Source organism: Gadus morhua, chromosome 8, assembly GCF_902167405.1.
Source record: "Gadus morhua chromosome 8, gadMor3.0, whole genome shotgun sequence".
Taxonomy (NCBI): Eukaryota; Metazoa; Chordata; class Actinopteri; order Gadiformes; family Gadidae; genus Gadus; species Gadus morhua.
In genome coordinates this window covers 16,968,403-16,994,324 of record NC_044055.1, presented here as the reverse complement: position 1 = coordinate 16,994,324, position 25,922 = coordinate 16,968,403, and the positions used below count along the sequence as shown (strand labels likewise).

Genomic DNA, 25,922 nt, shown 5'->3' with positions numbered 1-25,922 from the left:
CGACCCAGTGAGTGCTGTCGGTCCGAGTCGCAGACCTTTCCATTTCATCCCCATGATTTTGCGTATGTCAGCTACGTTGCAAATTACAAGGCTGCCTTTGCAGAGCTAATTTTCTCCCTTTTTTTCCAGGGATGAAAGGACCCTTTTTTTTTTTTCAAGTGAACCCCCCCCCGGAGGTCATGTAATGCTTGAATTGAGACGTTGCTCTACACTCCTCCAGTACATGCTCCCAAGAACATGGTTTTAAATGTCAGCCATGCTCTTGTGTCTGCAGATGGCTTCTGCTCACCGGAGTGGGATGGTATTGTTTGCTGGCCTGAGGGGGCTCCAGGAGAGCTTGTTTCCACGGCATGTCCAGAGTACATCCATGACTTCAACCACCAAGGTAGGGCTGACCTGTCGTGTCTCCGCCGGGAGCCGTTGCAAGAGAAAGCACTCTTATTGAGCAGCCTGTGTGTGATTACATAGAATATATTGATGCAAAGGTTGCCTGTCATCGTTTCAACAATCGGCACCTTTTTGTGTAACATGTCTATTGTCTATGTAATGATGCTGTGATAATTGACACAGTTCTGTTCGATTCCCAGGACTAGCATACCGTCGCTGTGACAACAATGGGACATGGGAGCTGGCCGCCACCAATAACAAGACCTGGGCCAATTATAGTGAATGTGCAAAATTCTTCCCTCACTACAACCACAACCATGAGAAGGTTTGCATTTGTTTTGTTCATGTTCTGTATGGCAGTATTTCTGCTCCATTAAACCCTGCACAGTTTGACAGTTAGTATCTTCCACGCAATCAGGGACAACACAGAAATCGCTGTGGCAGATTCATCAAAAATCTCATGAATTATTTAATGCAATTATAGTTTTATTTGAGTGTCGTAGGTTCAACAATGGCCTCTTTTCTTCAGATGCAATGTTAGCTGCAAATGTATTCATATACATTATAATTCATTAGATGAGTGTCCTCAAACAAGGAAATTACCTGAGATAACAATCAATTTCCAAACAATATTATATATTTATATATAATATTCATCGAAACTCACACAAAAATCAATCATCAGACATCCGGTCAGGGCTTTCGATAAGTATTGGAAAGGCAAAGAACCATCAGACACCCGACTCAACTCTGCGGTGGCTGAAAGTGGCGAACACAGGTCTGTGGTGAAGACATCAGCACTCACCAGAGCTCCCGTAGTGCGGGCAGGGTGTCATGGTGTTGGCAGCAGGGGCTTGTGGCCTATCGCACGTTTTCACAGGTCAGGTGTAGCAGAAGCCCCAGCCAGGTGACAATACGTGATTGTTGACACAGCGTCATCTTTGCCAGTTGAATGGACCACCGTAGCAGCACAGCCCAGGGTGGGTAGCTACGTGACACGTGTCACGTAGGGCTTGACATTAAACTCTGAATGTACCCCTGGACAAAGGGATTACTTTTCTGCCATTATGCCCTCATTAATGCACAGTGGTAATTGCAAACTGTGCCTTACTTTCAATGAGTCTTTGGTTCAACCTTAAAATAATACATTTTGGATTCTAGGAGCGAAAGGGGGAGCGTGTTGTCCCCATGATTACGACCATACTTTTTTAGTACAGTCGTTGTGAATGAGTCATATGATGATGGATGTTGTATATGCAATGCGCCACACACTTTGGTGTTATACTATAAGGGTCATAGCAGCTTAACCCTGACTCGGAAGCGGACATTGAAATAGAATGCTGCTCAGACAGAGCTTCACCGTCCCCCCACTCTGTGGCGTTACACTATGTGCTCGAGAGGCCTAACTCTCTCAGACCCCGCAGTCAACCGCTGCCCTGAGAACTCTACACATCCACACAGACCTCGCCGCCGTTGTCCCTCATAGGATTTCCCATATAACCATGTTTAAAACCAACTACAAAAATAAAAGACAGTCGGTTGCTATTGGTTATGAGGGTCTTTCGAAAGAACACAGCAATCAGCCTCTCAGTGAAATGTCACCGGAACAACATGAATGCATTCATTGCAGATTTCATGGAATGAAGGTTTAGTGCGGAGGAGGATTTGATTTCATTGGGGCGCCGCTGCAGATCTGTGACAACAAAGAACGGCTTCGCGGAAATATATTTATCCTTTCCATTTTCAACACATTGCTTTCAACGTGTTAAAATTCGATTTTCACTTACACTCTTTGTGCTGCAGAGCCATAAGCGAAATAGTGTTTTAGTATAGCTGGCAATGTACGGCTTTTCGCACATGTATGGCTCATTCTCCCTCTCCCTCCAAAAACAGTTCTTAAAAGGATGTGGTCACAACCTCATCATGGGTCCCTCCATTCTCTGCCGTACCCTGAATGTGAACGTTAATGCACGCTCAAGAATTGTTTTCAGAAGTCCACGATGAATGCATATGTGCAAAACTGAAAACCCCCGGCCACGGTGCAATTACTCCTACCGCACGCCGCACGACCGCCACCACAACCTAAAGACTCCCCTACGATTGGCAACGGTGGTCCTGATGCTAAATGATAACAGCAGCGCAGGGTCTGGTTACCGCGCCCAGGGGGGAGCCCAGCGCCTGGCTCTGGGAGAGGGGCGCCGAGGGGCCTGGCGCCAGCCACCGCTAGCCTCTGGACGCCTTTGCTGCGTCCGCCTCCACCACCACCACCTCCTCCTCCCCCTCCACCACCTTCACCTCCTCCTCCACCTCCACCACCTTCACCACCTCCTCCTCCACCTCCACCAACTCCTCCTCCAACTCCACCGCCTCCTCCACCTCCTCTTCTACCATCTCCTCCACCCTCAACTCCTCCACCACCTCTTCCTCCACCTCCCCCACCTCCTCCTTCTCCCCCTCTGCTGGTGTCCTTTCCGAACACTGGAAGCCCCAATTAGCCCCCTGCGGCTCTTATGGGACCCATCACCCACCCAAGCAAATTGCTGTTTCATTTCCAGGGGGCACACTCTGTGTGCTGGAGCACAATCCAATACAAGGCCATTGGGGAGAGCGATCATCGCGTTTTGGTCAGGTTTCACCGCTGTGCACTGTGCGGTGCCACTGCTATGCGCTGACAACCGATTATTTACCGTTTATTTACTTGAGAAAGTTACTTAAAAGTTAAAAGTAGTTATTAAACGTGAACAAAACGAGTTTCATAGCTAAACGGCTACCTCAACTACATAAAACAGTCAGTCGCTACATGACTCATGTGTATGTTGAGTTCTGAAACCTGTCAAGTGTTTGGTGGAAATATTATTTGTTCAAGTGTGACCAGTTGAATGCAATTACCTTGACACATGAGGGAGCATACAAAAAGTATGTACAGAGTGGGCTTATTGTTGATACCCACGCAGCACCATGAAAGAATTATGTTTTAAAGGCAGCTTTATTTATTTATATAAAGGTCATATTTACTGCCTGCCCTTATCGAAATAACGGATATTGAAAAGATACATGGAGGTATTAGTACTTTAAATTCTAATATACATGTAATGTGGTGTTCCCCAGGAGGTCTTCCATCGCTTGTACATCATCTACACCGTGGGCTACTCCATCTCTCTGGGCTCCCTCATGGTGGCTGTGGGAATACTGGGATATTTCCGGTGAGTTGACTACCTTTTTAATAAGTAGAGAGGCAGTGGTGCGTTCTGAAAAACAACTTCCAATGCCGGATTATATATAATACATGCAGCCTCTTTGAAATGAAGCCAATATCTGATACTTATTGTTGATGCTACAGTGGTTCTAAAGCATACTCTCCTATGACATACATTTGTAACTACTGAAGTCATGTTTCGTTACGGTTGGCTGAGTAGCATCTACAGAAATTGAGTTTGGCCGCGGCCAACTAAAATACTACACAGATACTACACAGCTAAAATGGGATCTGGGTTGGGTTATACAACACCTAAAGGCGTGTGTTGAGTCCGTAGTAGTTAATTAACTTTTCAATAAAGATTGGCGCCACATATCGCAAACCTTTTTTTTTTTTATGTGAGATTAGCACACAACAAAGCCACCAGATGCTGGCTTTATTTCCAATAAAAACATGATGAAGACTTAAAAGTGAATTAATCTGATATGAATAACAATGGTCTTGCAGAACTGAGCCCTGCTGTGCTGGGAGTTTAGCGCTTAATGTGTGGCGTGACAATGAGGATGGAGCCTGCAGATTGTGTATCAAACGTTACTTTAACCCTTGGAGGCCTCCTGACTTTCAACAGCATACTATTATGTCTACCGTTGATTATTTTGGCTGCAGGCTGGCAGGACCGAATGCTCGATTTTCCTGACATTTTGCCGTGTGCCCGCTTTATTGTCTTCTAAACTGTCGGTTTTACTTAGAATATGATATGGTTCTTAGGAAAAAACGTTGAATTTGGCATTTGCCTAGGGATGAAGATTACAGACCACAGTTGCGGACACATGTCAATTTTCAAAATGGGGATTAACATGTCCTTCCCTTTCCTTTCCTATTCACCTAAATGACCATTTCGTTTTTATGGTTTTGCTGCATCTGAAAAAGCGCTATACAAATAGACATAATAATTATTAATGTTGTTTACTTCCTCTTAACAGAACTAATGGAAGACTTATCTGTAATGACAGAAGCCAGACACAAGACTGCAGCTCTCGCATATTAAAAAGAAAGATATTTTTCGGTCCCTGCTTATTAAAGTTAGGGTAGGCAATTTGGAGAAACCAGCATGAGTAAGTTACATTTAAAAATGTATCCAACAGGACAAATCCCAGCCCTCCCTTCAGACCCCCCTCCAAAAAACTCAATATAGATGACTAGCTCGCTCGCTATGAGCTTGCTAGACAGACAGATGGGCCATCCAATCATTCCGTTCTGGCTGAAGGACGGAAGACTTACTTATTATAAGCCTTTGACAGTCACAGATATCCAATTTTTGATTGCTGGATATAAATAGAATTTCAACAAATACGACAAAAGATGCTTTGAATAAAAAATGAGCCACCCCAGCTTTAATTCCCGGGCCTCGGTAAAATCATCGGCTCTTTTTGTTTTCCTTTCTGGAACGTTTTGGAGAATCATGGACGGTGCTGGCCGGGACGTGTGCCGCCACACTCGGCGGTGTTGTCAGGGGCGTGAGTGTCCTGGGCCTCCAGCGCCCCTCGCATGGACCCGGGTTCAGCACCGGCACCGGGAAATCTATGTTCAGAATGAGTTTAATGTGTTATCCCGGGGGGGCGGCTGACGTTCGGGGGGCACTCCAGCCCCGCCTGGCCTCCTCCGCACGTCACACTGCTGGAGAGCCGGGCTCACAACGGTCTCCAGGGGGATACTTCACATTAGCGGTAGCTTGTAGTTTTTCGTCTGTCCCTACGGGGGAATCGCTTATCCTGCCTCAATTTGCCACCATTCTCCAGATCGATAGTTTGTCAGAAGACGGCTTATATATATATAGATATATATATATAAATATTTATATATATATATGTTTGTTTTTTTTATGAGCTTGTTTGAAAAAAATGTACAGTATATCCTGGTTACACATTACATTATGTGTACATTACGCTACAGTATCCCGTGAGGGTCGTAACTTGTAGCAGCGTGTTCTTAACATGTATAAGCACCATGTTGTGACAGGCAATTCCATGTCTGCATTTTAAGCACTGGCTGTTTCAGTGCATATTACTTTATAATTCCACAGTCACAAGGGCACTGATCTACTGTGTTCCCTTACCTGCCAATCGGTGGACTGATAAGTATTAATGGCATGATGCCTGGCGCTTTGAAAATATTTGGGTTTAGATGGAGAGATATTCTGGGAGAGTTTGGACTGACTGTTTCAGCACATGCTAGACATTTCGCTTTTGCTGCTCACTTTGAGCCCAGAGATTCAATATTTGTGCCTTTCAAGCTTCCTAATCTCAAGAATGTGTTTCGGCTTTGTTCATGTGTGTGTGAAATCGCACGCATGCATGTGAGCGTGCACACAAACACATTCAAACACACTCAAACACACCGGCATTAGGATGCCTACCGCTGGCCTCGGATGCTGCTAACCAATGTAAACCGTTACATATAACTTGTTTTTGCTTTGGGATTACTCATGTGGAGATGTTTTTCAGGAGCATGCATCATTGATTATTTGTGTGTACTTCTCCCCCACTTGGATTTCATGATTTTGTAATGACGGAAGAACCTTCACCTCCATGTCCGCCCTGCAGGCGCCTGCACTGCACCCGCAACTACATCCACATGCACCTGTTTGTGTCCTTCATGCTGAGGGCCATCAGCATCTTCGTGAAGGACGTGGTGCTGTACTCGGGCTCCGCCATGGAGGACATGGAGAGGGTCACCGTGGAGGACCTCAAGTCCATCACCGAGGCCCCGCCCGCAGACAAAACACAGTTTGTACGTTTGGTGCAGAAGAGGCGCGAATAATAAAACACCAGAACCTTGATCGCCATTTGCATTGAAACCGTGCACAAATAAGTACAAATAAGCGTTTAAGAGAGAGGGAGAGAGGCATGACCTGGAATGTCAGCTCATGCTGGACAGACAGAGGGACACGGGGTAAGGTTCACCACTGATAGCACTCTAGGCGTCGTTAGCCGTCTGCGTTAGCGTCACAGCGTAATCAACCTTTTCAGAGCTCGCCCTTTAATTGACTGTGACTTCCGTGTGACCTTTGTGTCAGTCCAAGTGCAGATGTTAACATTACAGTTGTTGCTCAACTATGAGGCAATTAGTATGGAATGTGGAGGCTCAATTAGGGTTACATTCTAAGCCTCTTAGCAATACAGTGGGTTGTGTTTGGATGTGTTCCTGATCCCTTTGTCATTGCAGATTGTTTGGATGAATGAGACGATTAGGGCCCCGTTGGTAGGGCCCCTGGGGAGGAGGTTTTGCCTTGATCCATCATCCGTCCATTCACATTTATTAGTCTTGTTCTCTGGGGTGGTTCCAGGCAGCTAACTACAGCTGTGAGGAACACAACTGGAATGTGACGCCAGCCTGTGGAGGATTTTCTTAATGCTCAATGATTTAGTGCCAAATGCAAGCAAAATGGCTGAGGAGAGGGTAGATAGCAACACAAATCCTACTTTATTTGCAAATACACTCATAGTAGTGCAAACTGCTACAAATGAGTCTAGAATGCCTAATATAGCTGATATTCTAATTTCCTGCCCGATGTTATCTCAGAGAGAAGAGATAGCGGGCTGACATGTTAATGCTTATTATATTGCACATGGGGATAAAGGGCATCAAGAGAAATATAACAAAATTACATCTTCATATTAACTGGCTTCGGAAGGCGTGAGTCAATACCGCGATTGATTAAAAACAAAGATCCCTCTTCGCTTTCTGTTTCCCCCTGGTTGAGACTGAGCCTCGATAGATTTTTCCCAGATAACATTGTCTGTCTGTCTGTCTGTCTGTGTGTATGTTTGTTTATCTCTCGCTCTGTGCTACAGATTGGATGCAAGGTGGTGGTGACAGTGTTCCTCTACTTCCTGGCCACTAACTACTACTGGATCCTTGTGGAGGGCCTGTACCTCCACAGCCTCATCTTCATGACCTTCTTCTCAGACAGGAAGTATCTGTGGGGATTCACTCTTATTGGCTGGGGTGAGTTGTTGGGTCAAATTGCTCAATCACCATGGTGATCCACGGTGCATTGCATGGAGGACTTGATTACTTTGGATTGCGTCAATCTCTCTTTTCTTATGCACTAGGCATTACAGCATATGTAGTGTGTAAACTGTACATCTTCGTGTGTTTTTTGTACGCAGAACCTACAAAAAAATAACAAGAAATACATCAGAATAAACCCAATTCCCAGAAATGCTGTGGCACATTGCTTTGAATAAACAATGAGCAATGAGGTGATGGGCCTTACAGCCCCTGCATTGTACACACTGTGCATATTTGTCAACAGAGCACAGCGCATACAATGTGGATGCTGTGATACCAAATTTCCTTCTCTTGTTTCCTGATCTAAGACCACTCTTTCCTTTTCCCAAGGTCTCCATTGTCGTGTGCATTGCAACATACACATAGGTTTTGAATGGCCGACCGGCTCTTGATTTTCCTTTCGATTGCTGTGTTTCTCTCAGGGGTGCCTGCCATGTTTGTGACGGTGTGGGCGAGTGTAAGAGCCACCCTGGCCGACACAGAGTAAGTCATCCTGGTCCTCACTTTGACCTCAGCATGCACAGCAGGTAGTGTCACGGTCAGACAGATAAAGAACTCAATGGGATCAATAGTAAACAATAGGGTTGACCCCGACGCACAAGGTGCAGCAGGCACATGGAATGAGCCGAGGATTTGTAGTGATCCGACACCAGGTGAGGTGGTGTCGGATAAAAGGATTGATTTGTCAAACATAAACTACTTTTTTTAATCATCTGGACAACTGGGAATGATTACAATTGTCCGCATGGGAACCTTAAAGGGAATAAAGTGTTGTGTCCGGTGTCTCTCTCTGGTTTTAAAAAGTGAAGACCAAAGAAAAACTAACGGCTTAACATCAATAGATATATTCTTTCTCTATTAAGGTAGAAGCGAATCCGTTATGGAGCATAACTCAACCCAACTTCTTTATTTATTATATTTATTCTGGCCAGATTTTAGATCTGATTTCGAGAAACACTCATGCATTCCAAATGACACAGAATGATGATTTCTTTATTCTATTTTCGCAGCCACTCACCCAGACACACAGACACACACACACACACACACACACACACACACACACACACACACACACACACACACATAACCAGGGTTGTTCGTTCTTGCAGGTGCTGGGATCTAAGTGCAGGCAACCTGACGGGGATCTTTCAGATTCCTATCCTAACTGCCATCGTGGTGAGCATGCACCTCGTGTTGTAGTCTCTCTCTCACTCTCTCTCTCTCTCTCTCGCTCACTTGCTGAGTTTGCTGTAGCCCCCGGCTGCACATGTGACTAATTTGCTCTAAGCCTGTGATACGTGATGCCGTGTGTAATCTACGGGTGATAATGTGCTTATGTATATAATTATGTGGATACTTTCTCCCTTCCAGGTCAATTTTGTTTTATTCCTGAACATAATCAGAGTCTTGGCGACTAAACTGCGAGAGACGAATGCAGGGAGATGTGACACGCGCCAGCAGTACAGGTAGGTCCCTTCCGCTATGTTAATAGCGACCCAGTCTTCCTGTGCGTCGGGGACACAATTCTGACCCACACTGTTGAATTATTCATTTAATTTCATGTTACAAACCTAGAGCCCAGGAAGCATTATAAAATATGAATATATTTGACCTTTTTGGTCTCATGCAATAAATTACAGATTGTCTGTAATCATGGACACAACTCAAGAAGTTGTGGTTATTATTTTAACAATTATGTCGGAATGTAACTTTATGGATTTTGGCATGGATTGTTTCTGGGGACGATGGTTTAACCACATTGGCAGGGTAATGTATAACTGGGTGGGAAGTGGGAAGATAGTGAAATTAAAGTGTTTGCTTGTTTGTTTTTTTTCTTTGCTTTTTCCAGGAAATTGTTAAAGTCCACCTTGGTTCTGATGCCGTTGTTCGGTGTGCACTACATTGTGTTCATGGCCATGCCGTACACTGACGTCTCTGGGATTCCTTGGCAGATCCAGATGCACTATGAGCTGCTGTTCAACTCCTTCCAGGCAAGGCAGCTAGCTTGACTCATGGGCTGTGGTTGCTGTTGGTTGTCCCCATCTTGTGGCTGTCGTGTTTGTTCAGTGATTCACAGCCTATTTAGACTGACTTGCAAAAAGCTTGCCCGCAAACCGTGAACCTATTTTATTTGACTGGTAACCAGGGGTGACCGTAGTTAACCGCGGGCACCCGCACACTTTAGATCAGCCCGTGTTTCACTAGGGATACCACTGGTACCAAAGACAATGTATCTTTAGAAAATGTATATTCCGTCCATCAGCACACAATAGCGATTAACTTTCAGTTAAAAGACGGGACAGCCCCGGTGTGGATCCTGCTTTATAGCAATAGCAACTCAAACTAAAATTACAGTCGTATTATAAAACGGAAGGGCCCGTATTTGACGTGTTGCTGTGCAAAGGTCTAAAATGTAGTCTCCTTTTTTATCCTTTTTCAGGGATTCTTTGTTGCAATCATCTATTGCTTCTGCAACGGGGAGGTAAGGAATTCCTCTCTTTTCATGACTTTCTAAAGTCTCTATTCACCTGATTCCTCTCAGCCTCTTTCATCAAAGCCCCCTTGTCCTGACTCAGAGTGTCTCCTCGTAGGTGCAGGCCGAGATCAAGAAGGCCTGGAACCGCCGCACCCTGGCGCTGGACTTCAAGAGGAAGGCCCGCAGCGGCAGCAACACGTACAGCTACGGGCCCATGGTGTCGCACACCAGTGTCACCAACGTCACGGCCCGGGGGCCCCTGGCTCTGCACCTCACCACCAGGCTGGGCCCCGGGCCCGTCAACGGCCACCGGACCCTGCCGGGCTACGTGAAGAACGGCTCGGTGTCGGAGAACTCCCTGCCCTCCTCGGGCCAGGAGCTCCACGTCCCGGAGGAGGAGGCCGGCAGCGAGGCGCGGCCCTGTGAGGAGGAGGAGGAGAAGCCCGCTCCCCTGGTGGAGGAGGAGAGGGAGACGGTCATGTGACCACCTGCACCGGCTCCTCCTCCTCCTCCTGCTCCCCCTCCTCCTCCTCCTCCTCCTCCTGCTCCTCCTCCTCCTCCTGCTCCTCCTCCTCCTCCTCCTCCTCCTGCTCCTCCTGCTCCTCCTCCTCCTCATCCTCCTCCTCCTCCTCCGGTTGAGTTTCCAGTCACCGGTTGGTGAGAAAAAGACCTTCACAAAAAAGCCGATCCAACCTGAACAAACATTGGCCGGTCTTGTGTTCTCGGGGGTTTGGGGAGAGGAGGACTGCCACCTGGTCACTGCCAACTCCATTTGCTTTCCATATTTGTCGTTATTTGTCATGGCGTCCTGTGAAAGAGAGCCAGGACATTACGGATGACTAACCAAGCCCCAGACAAACGTGGGTATCACTGTATTCTGGGGACAGCAACAGCCCACTGTCTGTATTGGCATGGAAACCTTCCTCGCACCTGCCACGGCGAACGTGTGAAGACTCTGCAAAAGCGACGCCGATCGCTTATTACCTTTTCCGATGCTTCACCGTTCAGACTTCACAGTTTGTTTTTGTTTTTTTTCATCCTTTTTTGTTGACACAAGGATTTAATTCCCCTCACTTTGGCCGACCAAGTAGACGTGAGTCAACAATTACTTGGCAGAAAGGCTTTTAAATCCCATTTGTACATTAAAGTTGATCTGGAGTCTGAGGACCGATGGCGAAGGCGTTTTGTCCGTTTTGTTATCATGAGGGAGAGGAACTACATTAACCGACGTTTATACTCAGTTTAAGATCCTTGGAATGGAACGTCATGCAATGACATAAACACAGGATGTGCTTCTATGTAAACACGAAGGTACTCAGGTTGTTAGAATCCATTTTGTGTTCGTTTTTTTTTGCACAGAAGTCTTAAAGTTGTGTTAGTCAGCATTTCTTTGCTAATTATTGTCTTATTTAAGGCCTTGAGCGTTTCCACAAAAAACAAGTCTGCAAATTATGTTTTTATATGGGGTTTCATAGTATTTAAGTAATTAGTCGTTGTATATTTTCAAAGGTGTAAGTATATCAGTATTTAACACCAACCTAGGAATATATCGGTCAGTGCCAGGGCAACAGAACGGTTGTATGTACGTACGTCTGAGAGCCAATTTCTCTCAATATTTTCGTAGGGAACCAAATAACTCAGAGCGGAGGAAATTGATTTATTTTTCTCCTCCTCAATGGAATGTTAATCAAATGTGGATTCCAAAGAACTCTAAAATACCTTTGGAATTCCAAGACCTATATCTTATGTGGCTAGGAAGGAAAGCAAGAAATTAACTAGCATGCCTGAAGTATCATATATATAGTACAGTGTTATGCTGCTTGTATTTTGTAAATATAATGTATACATTTAAATAGAAGTCACAATGTTTACAAAGATCTAAAAGCCGTAGTGTTTGTGAGCTAAAAGTGTTGTGTTTTATAAATCTGTTATCAAGCTAAATAAGTGTACATAAATTGAAGAAAAGTTTTTGGTGTTGCCGGAATGTTCCAAACTGTACATAATCCACAATACAAAAATGTGTGAATATTTTTAGAGGAAAGGGGTATTAAAACATTTAGCTGAATATCTGCAAAATAATAGTTCTTTCCTCTCTTACTTATCTGAATTACATTCATGCCAGTACTGTACAGATGGTAATCAATAAAATGCCTTTGTAATCCAAAACTCACTGCTTTCCAAAACATTAGTATAAAGATGTGTAGCCTTTGACACACTTGCTATTTGAATACTGTATTTTTCCTTCCACCTTCCATGCATATAATGTTGTTTCTCCTAATCTTTGTTTTTGTCTTGCAATTAATTGTTAGATGGCCCAGTCTTAAATTGTTATGTTTTGTGTATTTTTGATTTGTAACATGAGTGTGGGTGTTTTGTAAATGTGTTTACAGTTTAAGGAGCATTATCACTTTTACCAAAGAAAGTTACTACCTTTATTCAGTGTTATTTACAGTGCCCCGATTTTCTATGTCTTAAAAGTTGTTAGGTAACAATATCGTCACTTGAGAAGAAAATGTGTTAATATGAAATAGAAAACCATGGGTTATCCCCCCCTCCCCCCCCCCCCCCCAAAAAAGCATTTTATTAATGGGTTTTGATGTCATCCTGATCACTGACAAGTTAGTGTAACATTGATTTGGTTCTGCTATACGAGGACAACCGTTGCTTGGCACAAACTATAATCTTGGTCTTTCTGCTTCTTGTTTGCATGACACGGGGAACGAAAGGACGTTCCTCTCACTTTTATTCACACTTTTGTTTGCCTGAAGCCGAGGGTGTCACTGTTAGAAGAAGCCAGCCGTTCAGTCCTTCATGGTGACAGTTTGTCGTGTCCACTATGACCCTTCTGCTGGCCTCCCCCTGACTCCGCTACCGTTTCTATTTTGGTTCTCACCCATTGGCTATTGGTCCACACGGTAAAGTCGGCTTAAGCCCAATGTGCGCCTGGCTCACAATACGCTGCGATGGGAAATAAGATGTGACTGCCCATCATGGGAGCATCCAATATGCTATGAGTCTTAAGATGGCAAAATCCATTATGAGGTAACTTCCTTATTCAGCTTCTTAGCGCCTTTAAGGTCTTTAACGTGAACTTAGAAGTCTTTGCAAGTGATTAAGATGTATGAGGAGAAAGGAAACCAGATTTGTAGCTATTGCTGCTTGCTAGTGCTAATGTGTAGATACTATTATCCCGGTCTATGGGGGCTGAGGCCGTGGCAGGTCATATGCGTCTATGGTCAGAGTTGAAAAGGTTACACACCCCAGACGAATCTTAAATCTCATGTAAGGATAAAAACGAGACAAAATGACAGTAAACCGTACATTCAACCCTTGTTATTCTTTAGAAAGGAAAAAACATTTTAAATGAAGCACTTTAATGAACTACAATACAGTATTCTGTTTTCGATTGTACTTTGTAAATTGATTGTGTTTTGGATTCAAGTGTATAACGGCAAATTGTCATAGAGCTAAGGTTATAGCAATTGTTTCAAATACCTCTCATAGAATAAAAAGTCGGTTTTCTTTATTTATATCATACTAAAATATATATATATACATTCATTGTTCATAAATATGATTTTGCTTCTGATATGTGGAGAATGTTTGCAAGAGACCATTGCTTGTTTTATAGTCGATTGTTATTCAGGCAAGTTAATAATGTACATGTACATTTGGAATCAAACAAAATGGTGTTTGCTGTTTGTGTATTGAAAATAACACAATAAATATATAAATGTGACTGTATTGCTCTCTTGTTTGCTTATAAAACATGTACAAAACATAAAAAGCATCCAAAAAGTCAAAAAAAACTCATATTATCCAACATTGGATAATATGAGGTTTGTTTACTCGTGCTTCCTTTCGCAGCATCACCAGCATTTGTCCGTAGAAAATTAGAGACTGTCCATAGAAAATAAGAGTCTTTGTTCTCCATTTAAATTCTGTTTGCAGTTCACTTTTTAGCACCTCCTTTCTTGGCCCCGCCCTTCCCCCCGCTTTTACCTCCTTCCTTGTCTCCCTTTTCTCCTTTGTCCCCTCCTTTCTTGGATCCACCCTTCTCAGCCTCCTCTCCGTCCTCTTCGTCCTCTGCCTTCTTCTTCTTCTTCTTCTTCTTCTTCCCTTCTTCCTCTGAATCCTCCTTCTCTTCCTTCTCCTCCTTCCCTTCCTTCCCTTCCTTCCCTTCCTTTCCTTTCTTGGCCTTCTTCCCTTCCTTGCCGTCCACCTTGCCGGCAACCGTCTCCACCTCCTCCTCCACCGCCTTCGCAGCTGCGTCCGAAAGAAAAAGAACAAGGTTGAAGAAGAAGGAAAAAAACGCTTCAATCTCTTCACAAAAACACCAAACACACACCTGGTTCCACAACAGCCCCCTCATTCACCTCATCCTATCTGCCACAACAAGCCAGGCTAGCGGGAAAAAGGGAGAAGGCATCTAGGAGAGGAAGCTTTAAGTAGGTCATGTTCTAACGGAGGCGGAGAGGTCTCTATGGGTCCTAATGATCATGGTCTGTTTGTTCTTCTAATAGGATTGTAATGAGCGCCTAATGACGAGACATGCAGCTCGCTATGTCCAGCAGACTCAGAGGCATCCCAGGCGGCCAGTTCACTCTGCACTACATTGAAATATGGATGTGGAGTCATGTCATGCAGTATTAGCCTGAAGGAAAGCAGTCCGACAAGTTTGGGGGTGTATTATGGCATACCGAAAAGGTATGTCCATATTCCACTTTCGGAAAACTATATAATTTCAATAATTGCACCAAGAATATTGCATAACTTGTCCTAAGATTTGTCTATCGATTTCTATAGACACTACCAGGTATTTCTTAAACAGGTTAAAATAAATATGGCATATGTTGTCTGTTTGAAAGCATAAAGCATACATAAAGCATAGTATATGGCATTGCTTTGGATTAAGGAATCAGTATATCATTCATGTTGTACTTTCATAGACTGGAAAGAGCAAGAAAGGTATAGAGAGTGAGGGGGAGACAAACACTGGTGTCTCTTTACACACCGCGGACATTTGCTCAAGAAAATATGACTCAGTGGTCACGTTTTTCCGACATTCTCAGTGTAAATATCCTACGGTATCGGTCAACAGGAGCCACGGAAATACATGTGAAAAAAATGACAGTGTCTTGTATAAATGCCTTGCTTGTTGTAATGCTATGCATGTCCATGAAAACCTGTACACCAATTCATTCATATATTCCCCATTTTACAGCAAGTTCAGCAGCCCTGACTCTCTGTGTAATTGGTTAGCTTTAAAGCTGTGGATCAATGAGGGAAATATTAAGTTGTGCACCCTCTGCCAATGGAAAATGGGCAGAGAGGGGACAAAAAAGATTATAATGCTGTTTGTTTATCTAAATATATATTATACACACATAGATCCTCTATCATCGTGTTCACACTATAGGTATAGGTCGGAGGGGGAAAGGCCCGAGACACAGCATGAAACCCCTTTCAGCAATTATATTAGCACTGTTGCGTTTGCTGTAGATAACACCTCTTATTCTTGACATTGGCGTGGACACCCGTGCTATTGCCTGCCATCATAGTGAGGGAGAGAGGAACGCTAAAGCCCATTTTGAGCCAGTGAGAGTCTCGGACAACCTTATTACGTTAGCTGTCACCCATAGATAGGATTCCTTCCCCTTTTTCCTTCCCTTCGTCTCTTTATCTCTCTCTGGTGAATTACGATGTGTGTGCGTGTGTGCGCGTGCATGTGAATGTGTGTGTCGGGGAGGTAGTGAGGTGCAGGTGTTGAGATGTGATAGAAAGATATAACCTGTCTGCTTTAACAAAGACTTTCCACTGCTTGCTTTTGAGGGGAATGGAAGTGCTAGGAGCTGGCACCTTGGTACACCTTCACCTTGTGACCATCAGCCGTGGTTACTGCAGAGCCACAGTCAAGGCCAAGGAGTGATTGCTGCCAGTTGGATTGGATGTTTTTGAAAAACTCCATATAGGATTTAGCTTGATTTGTTATATGTATCTATTAATTTATTTATTCATCAACAGGTGCAAATGCTGCAAGGCAGATATTTGTGTTTCAAAACATGAGAAGGAATGTATGTGGTGATGATGAGAGCACCAGTGGTGAATGGTTTAATTATTTAAAATGAACTCTTCATGACTTTCTCACTATTTTAATTTGAACCTCGGCATGCCACAGATGAGGTTGTAGGTCATCACAGTTTGACACAAATGGTCATTTCCTTTCTGTTAACAATCATTTGGGGGCCTGCTTAATACAAATTGCGTGTGCATTTTTGTATTCATTCCCTAGCAGGCAATAATGGAGTGCTTTGAGTTCCGTTCCAGTGAGAAGTGATTGTGTATCCGTTCATCCTGTCACTCTGTTATGGCAGCAGTTCATATTAAAAACATGTTATCCCCTCCACATGGGTGATTACATTTATGGAACGGACAAGGATTTAGCTCAACGCATCAGATTATCCCTCGATAAAGTAGGAGGTGAATGACGGCCCGCTCCCTCACTCTGCTCCATTAGTACTCTCTGTTATTATGGGATATTATTATCATAGAAAGTGATTATATGGTTTTATGTATGTGTACACACATATTTAAATATAACTCAGGGTTCACCAACTTCAACTCACTATTGACTTTTCATTCCTGTGTGAGAAACACAGTGGTCATGACTAAGCAAATAAATACTTTTATGAAGAAGGCTTTCTGTGTCTTTGTGCGTCATAATCTGTCAACGACAGACCAAAGCTGTCAGCCCAGATCCGTCATAATATTTGACCTTTGAAAACCTCCAAAAAGGATCCAAATGTATAACAAAGAGAAGGAAGATGATTGGACATAAATATGTTTGCTGTAAAGTTGGTGTCGGCCAGATGAAAGTAATAAGTATAACTAATAAGTTATACTGCAATTAATCTTTATTTAACGTGAAGAAGCAAAGACCACAAATAGAGTAGTAGACAGAGAAACTGACAGACAGACAATCACACAGAAAACAGAAGTGAAATAAGACAGGCATCTTACACAACACGTAACATATCTAAGTCTAAATAATCTACATTCAGGACACCAAGTTCCGCAACGATTAATTTGACTCTACTAAAACCACAATGTGCATGATCTCTCACAGCAGCCTCTATACACACGAACCGGTGCTAAGAGGATTACAATAAAAAAAGGACCATCTCCTAACATAATGGCATGCGAGAAATAGGCTCAGCCGCACATATATATTTCCGGGCAAAAGAGAAAATGATTATTCGCAAAGTTTCTATATAAAGTGGTGCATAAATATCATGAGCCTGACAACTGTCTGACCGAGGGGCGTGGAGGTCTCTCTGCTCCCTTCTCCAGGTAGAGGGAGCACCCCACGGGTTGCATTAGTAACACAAAAGCCAACATACACACTTTGTTTTCAATGCTTTCTTCAATCCAAAGGCGGCATGGGGGCCTACAGTCTAAATCAACGCCAGAAGGGAGAGGTTGAGGTAGAGGAGGAGGAGGAGGAGGAGGAGGAGAAGCGAGAAGGGGGAAGAGAAGGGAGGAAGAGGAGGAGACGGAGGAGGGAGGAGGATGAGGAGGAGGGAGGAATAATGAGGAGGTGGAGGAGAAGGGAGGAAATGGAGAAGGGAGGAAGAGGGAAGAAGAGGATGAGGAGAAGTAGGGGGGGGGGAGGAGAATGAAGGAGGATGAGAAGGGAGGAGGACCGAGAAGGGCTGATGAGGAGGAGAAGAAATGAGGTGAAGAGAGGAGAAAGGAAGAGGAGAAGGGAGGAGGAGGAGGAGGAGGAGGAGGGGGATGGAGGAATAGGAAAGGGGAGGAGGATGAGGAGGAGGAGGAGGAGGAGGAGGAGGAGGAGTATAAGGGAGGATGAAGGATGAGGGGGTAAAAGGGATATCAGGCTGTCTCGGGCAAATCGAGCGGAGTGTTGCTCTCCTCCTCCTCTCTGACTACTGGAAGCTCGCTGCTTTCAGTGCTCTGAAGCTGGACCTGCTCAGAGACCGTCTGCACGCTGGCCAAAGACTCCGCTAGAGGACGGGAAGAGAGGAGAGGAGGAGGAGAGAAGAGAAGAGAGGCCGGGGAGAGGAGAGGAAGAACGGAAAAAGAGAATAGAGATAGGAAGAGGAGAGGAGAGGGAAAGGGAGAAGAGGAGAAAACAGGTTGAAAGAAGGAAAGAGAAGCAGAGAGTATCAAAGAGGAGAGGAAGAGGTGGGGAATGAAGCAGGAGGAGAGGGAAAAAAAATAGAGAAGGGAAGGACATAACAGGCAATAGGTAAGGAAGAGATGAAGGGAGGAGGGAAGAGGAGAAGAAAAGAGTGTTAAACAGAAAAATAAGTAGTAAGGTAGTAAAACAGGAGAACTAAGGCGAGAGAGAAGGGAGTGATGAACACGTTCTGCTATCGGTAGACAGCCGCCTGCGAAGCAACAGGGTCACCAATTGCAATGTTGGATGAAACATATGTAGGAGAATCTGGAAGCACTTACACCCTGGGATCTCGGTCAGCTCGCTGAGTGGGGGGACAGTCTCCAGTGTGTCGGCGTAGGACTTAGCAGCCAGTCTCTGGGCGTTGCGTGCCTCGATCTCCTTCTTGGTCCTGGGGATTCGGCATTTGAAGATGCAGCATAACGTGATAACTGAGGTAGAAGGGAGCAGAATATAGACAGCAGGAGAAAGGGGTCAGAATCCATTATGTCTCTGAATACATGGATCCTCACGTTCCTGTGGTCACGCTGTAGGAACATCAATAGACACAAAAGATAGTGTCCAATAATTGGATTTTGGAGATAGCACTCAGGTCATTTAAAACAGACTTAAACACGTTATGTCGTTTGCTAATCGTTGCAAAAAAGGTTTTTATTTTAACCACATAAATAAACATCAATACAAAATCTATTTATAGTGCAATCACAAACATAGACTGTGTTTATTCTTCACACGTTTTTCTCCTTAAACCCAAAACAATTAAGATGCAGAAGCTATGGCATTCATTTATTGCTATCTATTTTACCCTGATGTTTTGGATGCACTTATGATACAGTAGTGATTCATATCTGAATCACTGGCTCCATAAATTATAGTGTTGCCCTTGTGAAACAATAACATATATTACAATGTTACGACTTGACTTGCTGGTCATTGTTTGATCACTATATATATATATATATATATAAAGTTAGAACTACACTGCTTTGTACCATAATGTGCGTGTCTTTTGAGGGAACCCAGAGCAAGACCCTGGGGTCTATATACTCGGTAGAAGAACCCGCCTGATGCACTCAGGCCCGGCTGGATTTGAACCCATAACCTCCTTGTGGTGAGTGAACTGACCAAACTACTGACCTACTTAGTCATTCAGCGGATACCATCAATGCAACTAATGAGGGGTGAGGCATTTTGGGAATGGACGCATGTGAACGTTAGACTGCAGACGTTGGGGTTGGACCCCTAAACCTTTCAAGCCAGAGTGGAAAGTCCCAACCTCGACCTGCCTCCCCCTGACTAATACATGGGCTGGCAAAATACGTAAGGCACACCAGTTCATTACGAAACTGTAATGCATCAATGTCATTTTCAGGTTAATTTTCAATGTAACCTTCAGGAAACAATGCTTCTACTTACCAACCGTTAAACCGAACATGGAGAAGATGCCGATGACCTGCCACAGTCTCAGCCCCCAGAAGACCACCGTCTCCGAGTTGACCGGGTCGGGCTTCTTCGGGGGGTCTGTGGGTAGGAGCTGGGGGATTAAAGGAGCAGGAAGAGGTTCATTTATGCGTGTAGTCTCTTGATAAGGAACATTGCAGATCGGGTCTTTACGAATGGGAGCATTTAAGATATTCCTCGAAGGCAGTTGACTGAATATGCTGAGCACCGGTTCAAAAGGTGTCGGTGCCTTTCATGAGATAGAGTGGGTCTGAGAACCAGCCCATGACGTGAGGCTGTAAAAGAGACCTTCAGAACACTGAATAAAGGCATTTTAACGCAGCTCTCTCAATAAATCACTCATTATTGTCTTTCTCCTGTCGCCCAAATCTCTATATCTTGATATCTATCACCATAGGCTTAGTCTACAACACACACACATACCCAGAGAACCGTTCAGGCACACACACACACACACACACACACACACACACACACACACACACACACACACACACACACACACACACACACACACACACACACACACACACACATGCACACACGCGTTGACAAAAAATTTAGATTTTATGCATTATAGCTGAAATCTAAAAATATGAAGTAAAAGCAAGAACAACTATGAAAGGATATGAATATAGAATGTTTGATGTATATTACTCTACAGTATGAAAGCTGAATGTATGTACTTGAACGCTACATCAATTTGGTTTCGGTACAATGCACTGGACAAATCCATCCATCAGTATTGAACTATGTTTCTAAGAGAGCTAGTTAGATTTTCTTTGCTGACAGATTAAAAATGATATAGCCTACTAGAAAATCACACAGCTCTGTACAAAATGATGTTAAGTATACTCAATAGAGCTTGTAGTTCTTCGGCATTCATAACCCTGCCATGTTGAGAGGGCTCAAGAGACTTGTGGTAGTACTTGTGTAAAACCCTAAAATAACCTTGGCTAATGACCCTTTTTTGCAACGTCTAGCATGAGAAACGTTGTGGGAGTTTCAAGCACATCAACTCCCTATTATGACCAATCACTTCACGTTGAAAACAGCAACCAAAAAAACATGCTCCTACGCTTCCAAAATGTGGGCGGTGTTTGCTATGTGACGTTGTGAAGTACAAGCCGTTTTATGTTTCACACAGTGCAAAAAGGCGGGAACTTTTCATTTGAGCTTGATGGGAGAAAACACACTTCAGTGATCCCCAATATTCACTCACCTACATAAAACACTTGACTGCGTGATGCTCATTTAGTGGGTCACAATAATATAGAAGTCCTGTTTTGAGTGAAACCACTAAACAGGTCAGCAAAATCTATGCGTAAAGGAAGTAGTGCCACTAAACACATCATGCAAACCAGCTCCACATGCTTAGCAGTCAAGATGCACACTTTATTCCTCTAACTGGGAATAAATTATACTTTTTCTCCACACCATGCTAGTGTATGCCATGCTAATCTTATTAGTTTCTTCTGTCCTCCTTGTGTCAATTCAATCGTTTCATAATGATTGAATTCTTTCATTCTTTCGCAAACTTAGCTAGTTTATGATGTTTCAATTTAAAATACAGATTTACACTGCTTTAAAGGTTTTTCTTGCGGAAGTAGGCATTTGATTTCCCATGACTGCATTGCAAAATAATTAACGAGTTTGAAATTGGATCGACATCTAACTTGATAACATAAAAGACCTCAGTTGTCTTTTCATGCCCTCCAACAAATGGGGGTGGCGAACTATTTGTGTTCTGAAAATGAAAAAAAATTGCCAAATATGAAATTTGACGCCAATTTCAAAATAATATATATATAATGCCGTAAGCACACCACCCAATGCGCTGTCAGGGTCCGATGCGTACCTAGGCAGAGCTGTGTTTGGGGTTACCTCAGGGGGACGGCCCCCACGCATATGTCGCATCGAATCAAAGGAGGTCACATGGTAGCACTTGCACACGCTTCAGCCCATGCAAGCGTGGTGCACTTTAATGATGGGAATTTCGGCTCTTTTTGGTGAGCCGGATCTCTTGGAACGGCTCACCAACAAGAGGCTCTTTCGGCTCCCAAACGGCTCTTCATATTACCGCTTACGTATACCTTTTATAATGGTGCCATGCCGTAACTCAGAAGGTCATGCAGTCTTGGAATCATTTTTTGAGAGTGTTTTCCTGCTTGGAGGAACATACATAGGATTGAGAGCCTATCAGGGACGCGGGAAGTCAGTCCGAGTGGGGGGTGCTGAGAGAGAGTCTTTATAATGACGTCAAAATAAATGCGGCGCAACATCCAATGTTTACAGAGACGAGAAGACGGGTGACGTCACATTCAGGGCTCCGCTCTGATAAACACTCTTGGTGTGTAAAAAGACTAACTCTGCCAACTAGCCGCTGTTATTCACAAACGTTAGCAAGTAAACAATGTGGAAATTAGAGTCAACTCGGCTGATACTGTGCTGAATTTCACACACTAACAACATGCCGACAGGCTGCTGCGGTCCGGGATTATACACAGCGTTATAACAAGGATTCAGGAGGTTATTTCTAAAGGTTTACAAAGGAAAGTGACAGTAAAAGAAAGCCTTCATTTTCATCCAGAGTTACGAGTTGTCTGATATGAGGAAAGTGACGATTTCTCCGTCAAGTGAACAGTCCGTCTTTGCTCTTTTTTTGCCAACCAGTTTACGTGCGGGATTCCAGAATCAAAACGATAACATTCAACGTGTCTATTAATATGGCCAGCAACATTTTACACCAGTTTTAGAATGTTTTGCACTACAACAGATGTTGAACACCAACATGCTTATGTAAAATCAGCATTGTACCATATTCAGCTATGGACAGATCACATACGGAATGCAGGGAATTGGATGTCCGGCTGATGTTTTGATCGCAAAGTTTTGCCTTCTTGGGGCCAAATAAATCTGAAAATACTTATTTTCTGTGACACATTGCACTTGTAACAAGCTTGACTTTTCGAATTTTTCGAATTGTCCTAAATAAAATGAAATGCTAATATGATAAATATAACAAAAATGGTGGGTGTCAATAATTTCATGAAAAATCATGTTGTATGATAAAATTCTACTCAAAAAAAAAAAGTATTGATTTGTTCAGAAAACGTGCTCACTTGCAGTTACAGCCAGGGACCGCCAGGTGGGTGCTGCAGCACCCTAAGCACCCCCACTTCCTGTGTCCCTGGAGCCTATGTGAAACTTCTGAATTCCTTGTCCTGGAATTCACTTGCAATCAGGGCTTGTTGCACTGTCCTGCGTACTACGGTGACGGTGCGCAGTTGCTCCCGCGCAACTGCGCCCGTAATTGGCTAATTACGGGCGCCACCAGAGGGCGCCCCAAACGCATGCGCCGGCCCTGCCTGTCAGTCACAAGCAACGTGTGTCGCGCATCGAAATCCCCCGCCCCTCGCTGCTTGTTCTCATGATCGGTTGCTGGCTGCCTTGCATGCGCCGTGACACGCATAAAACGTGTAGAATGAATGCATGTAGCACTCGTAGCGCGGGAGAAAGAAAAAGACACCGGCTCGCGTTCGGGAGCCGACTCCCACCGTTCACTTAAAATAGCCGGCTCTTTGAGCCGACTCGTTCGCGAACGACCCATCAATAGTGCACATAGTTGGCTACAGGTGTGCAAAGAAAAATAAGTAGACAAATAAAGTAGTAAATTGTATAATGTTTAGCTAATGCTAATACTATTCATACGGTTCATCTACGTCACGTTTTTTGGAACGCCGCCATTTGCACGACCGATCTCGCCAAGTATGGCCGCCCACACCGCTCATCTGAGTGTTAGAGAGAGACAGAGATATTATCGATTTTAGGCTCCGATCCTTATTTGTTATCCCTAGTTTTTTATTTGTCCATTAGTATGCTTGCCTCAAATCAATCTTCATGACACATATATTTATTTAGTCCACAACCCCTCCCCATATGGTGGAGATATCTTGAAAGCGTTCAAGAGCACTGATGCCTACCAATATGCTGTGGCTGGATGGGTAAAGGACGCTAAAGTGAGACACTTGGCCACCAATAATCTTTATCTGATAATGGCAAAGTTAAGTACTATATATTTGTGACTTCTTGTGAACAGTCTGTGGTGGGTTACTATCATTGATCGTTGAAATCAGTCATCAAATCACAGACGATAATTTCGCCGGGGACGCTTAGGACGAGTTTTCTTCAAGATTCATTTTGTACCCACAACAAAACCCGATTTGAATTATTATGGATTATTTTGGACAATGAATGAGGTATTAATACCAATACTCTTTGGCTGGGACGATGTCAACATTGGGTATATGGAGCAGAACATAGTGGGTCATATGTCAACGTTTTTTGTATGCATTTTATTCATTAGTAAGCTACATGGATATGCCATCTTTCAGATACTTTCATTACCTGCACTAAAGAGAATAAAATAACGCATCCTCATTGTTTGATTGTGGTCGTAGGTGTTGTTGTTGGTGCTGAGTTACCACTGAGTCAGTGGGTCAGTGGGAGGGATGGTTCGTCAATATGGCGGCGCAAAGCTACAGTGACGTCACATGAACCTAATGAATAGGGGGATTATAGTAGGATTGCTAGTTAGATCCCTGCTCCTCCTAGCTAGATGTCAAAATGTCCCTAAGCAAGACGCCTAACCCTGACTGCTCCCTGTTGCCTTCTGTGGTTGGCAACGCCATCGGTAAGGAATGTGTGTTTGAGTGTGTAAAGCGCTATGAGCGGCCACTGGTGAGAAAAGCGCTACTTAAATGCAGTTGGTACACCATTTGAAGAACATATTTATGTGCTATGGAAGTTAAGCTACCCAAATGTATATAACCATAAGAACATCACATAAGGACATGTCTTTGTATACATCTGTGTTTCTTTCTGCATTGTTCAGCTTGCAAATTTTGTGATTTAGTGCGTGGGACCGCTACAGGCTACAGCCAAAGTAGTTTCTTTGGCTGTATGTAAATTCCCATTTACGTACAATAAGTATTTGTATTTTTGATTTGAAAGCACCATAGCGTCAGTTATGCTTTCATTACACTATGCATATGCATTTTGTGACATACAAATGAATCTGATTCACAATTAAGCAACCATTGTTCAGTTGAGGTTTAAAAAAGCACAATCTTTATATAATGTCCCATATGTTGTCTCAGCCATCTAAAAATGAATCCATCAAAGGCAGACATGGATACAGAGTCTATGGAACGGCTTCGTTCAACGCAGGTGTTGTCGTGTTTAGTCGGGTCAGGTCCCACTAGTTGTCATGTAATATGTTACCTGTCCTTCCCCGTACTTAGCTTGTGTCACCATCATGATGGTTACCTCACACACACACACACACACACACACACACACACACACACACACACACACACACACACACACACACACACACACACACACACACACACACACACACACACACACTCACAGCTCAACCGACTGCTTTGCACTCTCTCAGGTTATCCAACCGACGCAAACAAAACATCAGTTAGATACTGGTCCTGAACCCGCCCCCCTTTATTTATGATCCTTTTCCGTGGACCCATGCAAACGTCTCGGGTTTCATTGCGAGTGTGTTCGGTCTTTGTCAAGCCGTGCCGGGCTCGTTCAGCAATAAACACACAAAAATACATCCATCATGCATGAAGCTACACCTGCTCAAGCCATGCGGGACATCAACGGTGTCCTTCCCCCTCCGTCTGCCTGTCCCCGGGAAGCGACGCCCCGGCTCTTACCTCGGGATCGGGGATCTGGGACAGCACGGAGGACCAGCAGTGAGCCAGCAGCAGCGCCCCCCAGCCCAGCAGCACCAGCTGGCGGAGACGCCCAGGCCGATGCCCCGCCATCCTTCTCCCTTGTTCCTTTCGTCAACCCCCTTCCCCCCCACCCTCACACTTATTATCCTGCCACCAGGACCCTGCCCCCCCCCCCCCCCCCCTTCTCTCTCTCTGCTGGGCCGATGACGCCGCGTCCTGTCAGACAGCACCACAATGGCCTCCGCGGGTGATTGAGGGTTATTACGGCTGCGCTGACTGCTCCCTATCACTGAGCCCAGTTTCGCGCCCCGCTGCTCCGCTGCTCTGGCTCCGGTGCCTCGCTCTGCCCTCCCTCCGATC

At 44.2% G+C, this 25,922-nt stretch overlaps 2 protein-coding genes across 2 annotated transcripts in view; one reads left to right on the top strand and one right to left on the bottom strand.

Annotated features, from left to right (window-relative positions):
- Positions 1–10,654, top strand: part of pth1r (parathyroid hormone 1 receptor) — a 36,505-nt gene extending 25,851 nt beyond the window's left edge. The window contains exons 3-13 of the mRNA XM_030364450.1: positions 275–385; positions 588–712; positions 3,496–3,590; positions 6,187–6,373; positions 7,438–7,591; positions 8,080–8,140; positions 8,770–8,836; positions 9,032–9,126; positions 9,510–9,651; positions 10,101–10,142; positions 10,252–10,654. Coding sequence (XP_030220310.1) covers positions 275–385; positions 588–712; positions 3,496–3,590; positions 6,187–6,373; positions 7,438–7,591; positions 8,080–8,140; positions 8,770–8,836; positions 9,032–9,126; positions 9,510–9,651; positions 10,101–10,142; positions 10,252–10,620 — 1,448 coding nt within the window. The 3' untranslated portion in view covers positions 10,621–10,654. The remainder of the gene's footprint in view (positions 1–274; positions 386–587; positions 713–3,495; positions 3,591–6,186; positions 6,374–7,437; positions 7,592–8,079; positions 8,141–8,769; positions 8,837–9,031; positions 9,127–9,509; positions 9,652–10,100; positions 10,143–10,251) is intronic.
- Positions 10,655–13,401: 2,747 nt separating this feature from the next.
- On the bottom strand, positions 13,402–25,683 carry tmie (transmembrane inner ear). Its single transcript, XM_030364451.1, has 4 exons — positions 25,542–25,683; positions 19,753–19,870; positions 18,618–18,767; positions 13,402–14,402 (listed from the first exon to the last, which is right to left on the bottom strand). The coding sequence occupies exons 1-4, from the start codon at positions 25,650–25,652 to the stop codon at positions 14,089–14,091; spliced, it is 693 nt and encodes a 230-aa protein (XP_030220311.1). The 5' UTR covers positions 25,653–25,683; the 3' UTR covers positions 13,402–14,088.
- Between the last annotated feature and the right edge of the window lie 239 nt (positions 25,684–25,922).

Coding starts and splice junctions, on each gene's coding strand:
- tmie (XM_030364451.1), bottom strand. CDS start 25,652: ATGGCGGGGCATCGGCCTGGGCGTCTCCGCCAGCTGGTGCTGCTGGGC. Junction 18,768..19,752: donor CATGTTCGGTTTAACGGTTG/GTAAGTAGAAGC, acceptor CTTCTACCTCAG/TTATCACGTTATGCTGCATC. Junction 14,403..18,617: donor GCTGACCGAGATCCCAGGGT/GTAAGTGCTTCC, acceptor TTTCGGACGCAG/CTGCGAAGGCGGTGGAGGAG.